Source organism: Orycteropus afer, unplaced genomic scaffold (genome assembly GCF_000298275.1).
Source record: "Orycteropus afer afer isolate SDZICR_OR568_19922 unplaced genomic scaffold, OryAfe1.0 scaffold00246, whole genome shotgun sequence".
NCBI lineage: Eukaryota > Metazoa > Chordata > Mammalia > Tubulidentata > Orycteropodidae > Orycteropus > Orycteropus afer.
Window position 1 is genome coordinate 4897013 of NW_006921833.1, and position 11739 is coordinate 4908751.

At 37.5% G+C, this 11739-nt stretch overlaps 1 protein-coding gene across 1 annotated transcript in view; it reads right to left on the reverse strand.

The window, feature by feature from the left end:
* Nucleotides 1–11739, reverse strand: part of FRYL (FRY like transcription coactivator) — a 200086-nt gene that overhangs the window by 165176 nt on the left and 23171 nt on the right. Inside the window, exons 2-4 of the mRNA XM_042782131.1 lie at nucleotides 9295–9348; nucleotides 5938–6077; nucleotides 4761–4857 (exon numbers count right to left, since the gene is read on the reverse strand). Coding sequence (XP_042638065.1) covers nucleotides 4761–4857; nucleotides 5938–6077; nucleotides 9295–9348 — 291 coding nt within the window. The remainder of the gene's footprint in view (nucleotides 1–4760; nucleotides 4858–5937; nucleotides 6078–9294; nucleotides 9349–11739) is intronic.

Below are 11739 nucleotides of genomic sequence, written 5' to 3' on the forward strand. Positions count from 1 at the left end.
ATTAAAGGTTCAGCGAGAACTTTCACTCTGTGACTCAAGGCTGTGGCCTCATCTTGGCTAAATGGCTCACTATTCTTGACTATAGGTGAACTAGAGCTCTGGTGGTATAGTAGGTAAGGCATTTGGCTGCTAACCAGAAGGTTGGCAGTTCAAACCCACCAGCTGCTCTGTGAGAGGAAGATGACGCAATCTACTTCCATAAAGATTTATAGCCTTGGAAACCCAATGGGGGTTGCTGTAAGTCTGCATCGACCCAATGGCAGTGGGTTTTTTTCTTTTTTTTTTGGTAGATGGATCAGAAAGAGCATTCCCCTTAGATTTTCTAGAAAATGGGAATGCCCTAAATGCCTGAAACTGGAATCCAATTTGAGAAAGTGAACTGAGAATGAGATTCTTATACTACCCAATCACAATCTCATACAGGGATTAAACAAGGAAGCAGCAGTAATCCCAACCCTACCTTTCTATATAGCTCAGAGACTACTGCTCCCTACTGCTTCTAAAAGTTATCTCCATAGTACAGGAAATAAATGAAGCTTCTTTATTAGCTTGTAGAAGCCAAGATTTAAAACCCCCATGTTAGTAAAAGGGCAGAAACTTAATATACTCTGTATTCTATAAAGTTCAAGCATTCAGAGTTATGATGAGACTCCAGAAGTCTTTCACCTTGTCCCAAGTGGATAAATTAAAACTGAACACCCAGAATTTCTCTAGCAATTAGGGTTACTTAAAGTTTTATGATTGTGTTACATAATTACAAGGATCTTTTCAATATTTTATAGGCAAACACATCCCAGCATTACAAAAGTACAACAATCACACAGTATTGATACAAGAATGTCAGAATCCTGGTTGGTCAACTTAGTAAGGACATGGTAATTTTTTACTTGGTACTCTGTGTTTCTCTTTTTAGGACCACACTATTCATCTCATATTAAGAAACTAAAACAGTATCCCCAAAAGTGTTCAATTTGTCAGACATAAGCTATAATTAAGCTATTATAAAATGAATAAAAACATTTTATTCACTATAACGAAAAAAGAATAGAAAGAGCATGGTCTTTGGATTAATCTCATGAAACTAGCTATTTAACTGTCACCTGTAATATGTAGATAAGAAATTAAAGAACTGTACTTATTAGTCCTGAGATAATGCAAAATCAGGTTATCAGAATTGGAGATGGATTCTTGCCTTCTCATCTTTCTACCTTTCTCTGAAAGGGATCAGGACAAAATGCTTACTTCCTGGGAATGGGGGCACATGAAGGGGTAGAGACAGAGGACAGAGACACTGAGAGCTACTAAGCCAGGTCAGGAAATGGCAGGAAACCAATCCCCTTTCAGGGAAGCAGGGAGGAAGATGGAGCAACCTTTGCAGTCTCTTAGTCTGATTTTCCTGGATCAGGCCAACAAAACAGGCACCAATGTAACCAGATTACTCATGGTGACCCTACAGGAGTAGAACTGTCCTATAGGGTTTCCAAGGCTGTAAATCTTTACAGAAGCAGACTGCCACATCTTTCTCCTGCAGAACAGACAGTGGGTTCAGTCTAGTGCTTAACCACTGTGCCACCAGGGCTATGAGCCTGACTTGACTCAGTAGCATTGGGTTTGGTAACCAGATTACTAGAATCGCAGCTGTTACCCTAGAAGCCCCCAGATACCAGATGATTCCCACTGTCATTTAAAAGAGGACAAATATCTGTCAGTAGGTGATGCCAAACGGTAGCTGAGACCAGAATATTTAAATCAAGCAGCCTAACTCCCAGAGCTCCTTCCAGAACTCAAGCTGCTAATCACATAGGTTGGTTTGCGATATTTCAGTAACCTTACAATAATGCAATGCTCCATTTCACATTTTCATGTTTAATTTTTTTAATTTAATTTTTTCAGACTGTACTTACTATACTATGTTGTGGTTTTACCATATTAACTTTTCTCACAGGGCTGTGTATTCTAGGCCAGAGATAGGAAATTTATCTGCTCCAGTTATGCCTGAAGTGTAACAATGACAGCATGGCTTAGCCATGCTGGTGTACCCTTTACTGAAGAATAAATACTACTACTGTCACCGTCAATGTTTGTTACATGTCTGTGTACAAGATTCAAGGAGCCCTTGTGGCACAGTGGTTAAATGCTCAACTGCTAACCAAAAGGTCAGCGCTTCAAACCCACCAGCCACTCTGCAAGAGAAAGATGAAGCAGTCTGCTTCCATAAATATTACAGTCTTGGAAACCCCATGGAACAGTTCTACTCTGTCTGATAGGGTCGTTACGAATCTTAGTTGACTTCCAGCAATGGATTTGGTTTTTTTTTTTTGTTTAGGTGTCACATTCTAGTTAGGTTTAGGTGCATTACACACTGAGTAGTGTATGTGTGTGTGTGAAGTGTATATGTATATATAATTAATAACACAAATAACATTAATAACACATGTGACAGTCCCCTACTTTACAAATGAGGGAACTAAAGTTGAAAAGGTAGAAGTAAGTACTTCTCCGGAGTATACTGCATCCTCAATTTCTGCTATATGAAAACTCATTGAACAAGTGCAACAGAAGAGGAAAGAAAACCTTCAGTGCCATCAATATAGCCAAAGAAAAAGAGAAAGAAACCAATATAAGTCAAAGAAGAAATGTATCTTATCTTTAATTTTTGAGAGAAAAAAGCACAACCTCTAGAAATTGTATTTGAAGAACAAGCATTTTCACAAAGCAATTATTCTTATTAAAGTCTCCTGAAACCCCTGTCTTTGCCAGAACAACAAAGCCAGGTTAAGCTATGAACACTGGGGAGTCAGTGAGGTTCGTTCATCAGCCAAATGATGAGCTGGCAACACAAAGAAAAGTGAGTAAGTTCCTGCCTCAGCAAAATGCCAAATAACTCTGTGTCATGAACCTTTAGGTCTGTGTTAAATCTGAAAATGCTAAGGATCTACCTGACAGACAGAAAAGACGTCCACTCCAGAAACTTGTACAAAGGCACCAATAAAACTAAATCAGGAACTTAAAATGGCTCACAAACTAGAGGTTCTCCATCTTCTTGTTTGTTTCAGAGCACAAATATGTGACTAAAACTCAATATAAAGGAACACTGGCTTCAAACTTCTCTAAATACTATATTGCTATTTAAAATACTTTTATCATGAGTTTTATAGCCACATAGCTCTTTGGTACTAAGTATCAACGGTCCTAATTGGTTCCTGTCCATGATCTCAGAATTATCCTTCTGGCTTTCTGAAAAAATAAAATAAAACTTATCCACTATTGTCCTAAATTAATTTTGTTTCCATGGTGAATTATATCATTTAATTTCAACATATTTATATTAACTCAATTCTCTAAAGTGTTATGATTAACACTTTAATTTTATAAGATACTGGCCATGTCATCTAATTTTGTATCACTAATTTTACCAATCAGAATAATATTATTTTTATTCTTAAAGAGAATCTTGAATATAAATATGAAGTAGCTTTATAATCTTCAGTATGTAACTACAACAAAGACCATTTCCTTATCTGTAAATTGAAAGTGACAAAATTTATTGGGCACTTCCTATGTACCACACATTATTGAATTTAATCTTCATGATTGTATAAACATGATGCTACCATCATCCCTGTTTTACAGCGAAGGAAAGAATCAGTGGGTAATAACTTGCCCAAAATTATACAGCAAATAAGTGGTACAGCTGGGATGAGAACATTTGCTGGGCCTATCATAATATTCAGCTGATCCAAGGAATATAAAGTCTTTTGTGCATTATAAAGAGTTCCAAACATACACTGGAATCGATTCCATGGCAACTCACAACAACAGCACATATATATCACTGAAGACATAATAAATTATTCAAGGAACAAATAGTTTATATACAGGCATACCACAGAGATACTGCAGGTTTGGTTCCAGACCACCGCAATAAAGCAAGTCACAAAAAATTTTTTTGGTGCATTTAATTCCCGGTGCATATAAAAGTTATGTGAACACTACACTGCAGTCTATTCAGTATTTAAGAGCATTATGAAAAAGTTTGAAATACTATGAGAATTATTAAAATGCGAGACAAGAGACTTGAAGTGAACACATGCTGTTGGAAAAAGGAAAAGCTTTCAAAATCCATACATACATGTGTTACGCTGATCTTGAATAGTAAAAATACATGATGACAACTGATGTTACATTATTTATGTCTTTACCATCTGACTATCCCATTCAGACATAAACTCAAAAATGCAGCGCCTAGCCCAATGCCAGTGCACAGTAGGCATTCAAATATCCACTGTATGGACGAGAATTTTCTCTTTCCCAAAAAACTATCTGCACTCGACAATTCAGACTTACTCTTGTCAAATCACTCCTACTTCTCAACTACATTACGACAGCCTAGAATGTATGCTTGAGGGCTGAGGAAGAGAAATTCTTTGACAAGAGAAGTAAAAAGGGATCAAAGTAGGTGAATGAGAGGCAGAATATATTTGGAGCCAAAAACCAATATTTAATACAATATCCACTTGGCTCCTTTTCTGCTAACAAGATTTTGTATCCTAGATGACATATAAAGGCAAAAGGAATAGGAGCGATAGGTGTAGGGCATGAAAGCCTCCAGCAACTGAAAGAAGTGCAGTTAAATTACAGTGACTTCGTGCATGTGGGCCAGAACTGTGGACACAAACCTCGAAATAAAGTACCTGAAATAGGAGTCTTAGTAAGCAAAGCACAGGAAATACAGACTTCAGAGAACTAACAGTACTTACCTGCTTTAGAACTTCAACCAAAACTAAACAAAAAATGAAATCTACTGCTAAGTCCCTCCTTTCAAGAAGATAATCTCTCTCACGTTGCTGTTCATCCCTGAAACAAGAACCCAGAATCAGAACTGCATTAAGACTGAAAGTTTTAAAATAGTAAATAATTTAACAATTCACATTATTTACTGAGTTTCTAATGTCCACAGTGTGTTACTGTGATTGTTAATAGAAATTTTAATGGCCGAGTGTCTGCATACCATGTTCTTTTTTCATACACTGGGTGTTTAAATAAACAGTTTACTATTATACCTGTCAGAAATTAAACCTAATTTGAAAGAAGGAACAAGAGGAAGATTTTAAACTTTATTAGAAAGCTTCCGGGGTAGTATCTCTATGGGAGCAGATTGCCCAACCTTCCTTCTGAGGAGTGGCTCGTGGGTTTTGAACCGCCAGCTTTCTGGTTAGCAGTCAAATGCCTTAGGCACTATGCCACCAGAGCTCCTTATCATTGCTCTTTATATGATTAGTGTTCTTTTTTTTATTATTGAAGAGTCAAATAAAAGCAATAACTTTTCTAGATGAAAATACAGTACCAGGTAAGGTTTCTCACAAATGTAAGTGGAAAAATCACAAGTGGAATCAACTGAAACCCAACACTAAACCATGGCACCATCAATAGAGAACAGATGTTTTCCGTAATGCCATGATCTCCCTGGGAAAGCTCAAGGACAAGAAGACAAGTTCTGGGATGCAAGCAGCAAGAAGAGTATCATGACATTGTAATACCGGGCTTTGGCAATCTTAACTACATCACAAAAAGGACTTCCCTTCACAATTCTCATCCATAAGACAACTTGTTGGAATACTTCCTCACATTCTTCAATGATTATAAAGCTCCTTATTGGACTACTGAAAGGATACTCCTGAAATTAGTTTTTGCATGACTAGTCCCAATGGTGAATATAATTAGAGCCCTAGCTAGTTTAACTGGTACCTTCCCTTGGTTTACAGATTAAGTATGAATTATCCTTCAACTTCACAACTACCTCTGTAACAAAAATAATCTTTTTTTTTCCCCCAGCATAGAAACCAGACAAGAACAATCTTCAGTTGATAACTCTATCACCCCTTTCATTCAAAGTGATTCAATTCCAGGTATAACAGTAGAAAATAAACCATTTACCCCTTAGATTTTGTGCTAGATCGAGGTCTATACTCGTAAGATTCATCTTCAGTTCCATTCTGACGTCTGTACCAGTCAAACAAGGTGCGAAGTAAGGAGGGGAGACAGTGCTCTGCTACTGAGCTCATAGAGCTTATCACCTGAGAACACACAAAAAAATTAAATCTCACTTGAAAATAAAATGCAACACTGAAACCACACTTCTAACTCTATTAGAAATAATTTAGAAATCAATCCACATAGTAACTCAAATACAGTAAATGTGTTTTAAAATAATTGCCAGAGGTATAGCCATGTAATAAAAGTAAAATTAGCTAAATTTCATCTACTATTAAACTTTATCCAAATCCATTCAGTTTAGCACAATGGCTTTCAACCGTTTTCCTGATGCCATATGCCACCCACATAGGTACAAACAGTAACATTCCTGATTACACACACAGATACCTCTGGGAGAACTGTTAGGAATAACATACACAAAAAAAACCATGCCTTCTTTCTGACCCTGCCAGTTACTACACTCACATGTGAAAAAAAGATTCTAAAATGTTGCCATCACAATGGACGAAGAGGTATATTAACATAGATGACTACATTATGTTAGAACTGTGGGGAATGCTCTAATTGACTTTGCATTGTTATGACACACAAGAGAGAATTGTAATTACTTCTGATTTCCACAAATTTACACAAAACAAAATATGACACAAAAAAGCTTTTAAAGCTTAGAATATAAAAATGGACAGCATAAAGATAAATGTAGTGGGATGAATAAATTTTTACTCAATGTGAGTCATCACTGAGACTATCTTAATTCCAAGTGAATATCACAAATTTATTTCATGAATGAACACAATTTGTCTGTAGTGGTAGTAAGAGATATACTAACCACTATTAAACAAACAAACAAAAAAACCAAACTCGTTTGCCATTGAGTCATGACTCACAATGACCCCTCCTTGGGTCTGTAGAGATACCAATCTTTCTTCCTAGGAGTAGCTGGTGGGTTGGAACCGCCAGCCTTCTCATTAGCAGTCAGATGCCTTAGGCACTACGCCACCAGAACTCCCCATCGAGTCAGATCCGACTCACAGTGACCCCTCCTTGGGTTTCCGAGGCAGTATCACTATGGAAGTAGATTCCCAACCTTCCTTCCGAGGCCTTGGGTTTCCGAGGCAGTATCACTATGGAAGTAGATTCCCAACCTTCCTTCCGAGGAATGGCTGGTGGGTTTGAACCGCTAGCCTTCTGGTTAGCAGTCAAATGCCTTAGGCACTATACCACCATTGTTCATGTTCAGGATTCTAAAGAAAACATTTTTCTCTTCACAAGGTTTTCTGTATCTGCTTCAACCTCCTGCTTATAAGATTAGTATTTTAAAATCCACATATGGTCAAGCATGCAGAACTTTGTTGTCCTTAACAGAAAAACTATGGGCTGCAGGGATATTCAAGGTTTCTTTAAGCCCCATGCCTATACGAAGAGTTGGTTTTGCTTGTTGTTGTTGTTAGGTGCTGTCAAGATGGTTCCAACTCATAGTCACTCTACGTACAACAGAACCAAACTCTGCTCGTTCTACGCCATCCTCACAATCAATGCTGTTTACGCTGATTGCCGCAGTCACTATCCATCTTTGCTTTTCAAAATTTATACCACAGCTTACTTTGTTTCTATTCTACTTTAATGATCTTTTCATTTATGAATTACCATAACCTGATGGGTAACTAGTTTCTAATAAGGGAATTAAAGTAAAAACAACATCCTAATTTTATTTTAACCAATTTTTTAAAAAATCTACACAGTATCACTAAAAGTAAATCCTTTTTAATATCTGAAGAAACAATAAAACACCAGCTGCTAGTGTAAATATATACTAAAAGAGTTTATACTATACATAGCTTTTTTAATGTGAAAAAAAAATTCAAGTTATCAGGTATGATCATTCATAGATTTTATTTACAATTTACATAAGAAAACAAAATTTGAAAATTTCCTTAAAATTTTAAGTGGATTTCAAATCCTGGTTATATATTCATTACTGAAGTGGTTCATGATGTGGATATTCTTAATACCTGTTGTAGTGGTATAAATTTTGAAACGCACTATAATGTAAGGTGCTCTTATCATTTTTGTTTGTAGGTGGTGGTACAAACCATTAACACATTTGGCCGCTAACAAAAAGGTTGGAGGTACAAGTCTACCCACAGGCACCTCAGAAGCAAGGCCTTCCAATAAACCAGCCATTAAAAACCCTATGGAGCACACATGGAGTAGCCATGAGTCAAACTGACTAGATGGTATCTGGTATAATTTTGATAATCGGTGACTTACCTTCCTATTTATGATTTACTCTAGGAACAATGGCTAATTACATCATCAGAATCACCTAAGGAGCTACTGTCAAGTACAAGTGCTAGGGTCCCACTCATAATGATTCTGATTCAGGAAACTGGAAAGAGATCCAGGAACACAGTTATTTTGGTAAAGACCCTTCCAGGTGATTCTAACTAATCTTCTTTTTCTACTCAATTAGACTCATGTGAACATCATCTTCTATTTCTTAAACACAAAATAACAGTAGAAAGGAAATCTGGATTATTGGTTTTTGTAAATAATCATATTTAATTTTAATAAAATAATTTTTAGACACGGAATTAAAATAACACTTGGTCAAACATTTTAATCTCAACAAGAGGAAAGGATTAACATTATGGGACTGTTAAAAATTTTTATATATTAGTATTCTGTACACAGGTTCTGACAGTCCCAACAGGAAAAAATAAATGCTAAAAGGTAAAATATTATTACGTGAAAACTGTATGAGCTGGAACACAAGGACAAATTGAGGTACATAAATAGAAACTTTCTGAGAAAAATTTCAAAGGACACAGTGAAGAAAATAACAGTGAAAAGTACAAAGTTCCAAAACACTAAATGAACTGAAATCAGCAGAGTTCACAGCTCATTCTACTTACTTGTGAAAAACAAAACGATAAATTCTAGAAAGAATCTAGTGTGTAAGTATATACAGGATCACTAAACAAAATAAAGGAAGTTGTTAATATTGGGCATATCTGGATTGGACTATTAGGACCAATGGAACTCTGGCAGCATAGTACCTAAGGAATTTGACTGCTAATCAGAAGGATGGCCATTCCGTGGACGGAAGACTGGGCAATCTACTTCCATAACAATTTACTACCTAAGAAACCCAAAGGGGGTTGTTATGAGTCGGAATCGACTTGATGGCAGTGAGTTTATTTATTGTCTTTTTAGGACCAGTATCTCCCTTTTTGAAAAAAATATTCAACCAAAATTGAAGTATTGGTCATAAATATTCCCCCAAAATTGACATACCTGGTCAAACTGAAGATCTTCACCCCTCTGAAGAGATCGGGACAACAGTTTCTCCTACAACGAAAGAAGTACATGTTGGTTTAGTCTGTATTTTCATTTGTAATTAGATTGTTTGAAAAGTAAGGCCCCTCTTGCCCAGGGGCTCCAGACCAGAGCTCTCACCACTTTCCTCCCCAACAAGAGTGGTAGTCATAGTCTCTAGTTCTATAACAAATCAACAATTCTTGGATTATGAACTTCATTACAGATCCTCTTCTGTACAGATTTATTTAAGCTCAAAAGCCATCAGCATTTGTTCATTCATATCTCACTCATTCATTCAACAAGCACTCACTGAAAACTGCCTAGTTAAGCACTCATGAGCATAGGCTGTGTGTTCCCGTAGCCTCACTTGGACAGCTGGCTTGAGCACCACTATGTGAATGACCCAAGGCTGAATACTTAAGATCTCTGTACTTCATTCTGTTATCTGAAAAATGAAACTACCAAATGTTAGTATCAACACTATGCAGCCTTGCTTAAGAAAAAAAAGAAAAAAAGAGATGGGGAGCTTTCCACGTTTCTTTATGCAGTATAAAAGTCTGGAGAAGAATGGAGCTATCGACTCGTAAAACACCAACAATAACTAAAATCCAAACCAGCTACTGTTGAGTCAGTTCTGACTCATGGAGACCCCATGCATAAAGTTTTTAATGGCTGATTTTTTAGAATTAGATCACCAGGGCTTTCTTGTGAGGCATCTCTCGATGGCCTCAAACTTCCAACCTTCAAGTTAGTATGTCAGTGAGTTAACCATTTGGACAACCCAGGGTCTCCTATCTACTCCTAGAAACTATATATATATATATGTAAACTAGCCAGTGAACTGACTGGAACCAGTGCCTTAGAAAGTTGGTTTACTCCCTCAAAATTCCCCCTAGGTATTACATTATTTAAATTTAAACTTCTTGCCAAGTTAATTCTTACTTTATAATTTCCTAGAATAGAATGATGACTGACAGTGTTAGCTATGGGCAAGACACTATTTAAACATTTTATACATTAACTCTTTATTCCTTATAATTATTTGAAACATTAAAATACTTCAATTGTTGAAGCAATAAATATAAACCAACAACTCAACATACCATGAACTGAGTACTTGCTCTGCCCTATACATAGTCCTTTAGTATCCATGGAGGATTGGTTCCAGGACCGCCACGAACACTAAAACCTATGGATGCTCAAGTCTTTCATATACAATGATATCTGATACAACGGTATCTGCGTAAAACCTCCAAAAATTCTCCCGTATACTTCAATTCGTCTCTTGTTGTTGTTGTTGTTGTTATGAGCCATCGAGTCAGTCCCGACTCATAGCGACCATTCCTTGGGTTTCTGAGGCGATTATCACTACGGAAGTAGATTGCCCAACCTTCCTTCCGAGGAGTGGCTGGTGGATTTGAATCGCCAGCCTTCTGCTTAGCAGTCAGGTGCCTTAGGCACTATGCTATCTCTAGATTACTTACAATACTTGTTGTTAGGTGCCCTAGAGTCGTTTCCGACTCATAGCCACCGCATGCACAGCAGAACGAGACACCACCCGATCCCACGCCAGCTCCATGATCGTTGCTATACTTGAGCCCACTGTCGCAGCCACCGTGTCAATCCATCTCGTCCAAGACCTTCCCCTCTTTCGTGGACCCTCCACCCTACCAAGCATGACATTCTTCTCCAGGGAATGGTCCCTTCTGACAACATGACTAAAGTAGGTGAGACGAAGTCTGGCCATTCTCGCTTCCAAGGAGCATCTCAGCCGCAGTTCCTCCAGAATAGATCTGTTAGTTCTTTTGGCAGTCCATGGTACTTTCCGCATTCTTCACCAGCACCAAAACTTAAAAGCATCAACTCTTCTTCGGTCTTCCTTATTCATTGTCCAGCTCTCACATGCATACAAGGTGACTGGAAATATCATGGCCTGTGTCAGGCACACCTTAGTCTTCAAGGAGACATCCTTGCTCCTCAGCATTTGAAAGAGTTCCTTCGCAGCTGACCTGCCCAGTGCGACACGTTGTCTAATGTCCTGACTGCTGCTTCCATTAGCATTGATTGTAGACCCAAGCAATGTGAATTCTGCGACAACCTCAATCTTTTCTCCATTTATCGTGATACTGTTTATTGGTCCAGTTGTGAGGATTTTTGTTTTCTTTATATTGAGATGTAATCCATACTGCAGACTGTGTTCTTCAATCTTCACCAGTAAGTGCCTTAAGTCATCCTCACTTTCAACAAGCAAAGTTGTAGCATCAGCGTATCTCAGGTTGTTAATGATTCTTCCTACAATCCTGATGCCATGTTTTTCTTCATACAGTCCAGCTTCTCAGATTATTTGCTCAGCATATAGATTGATAAGTATGGGGAAAGGATCCAACCCTGACACACTCCCTTCTTGATTTTAAACCATGT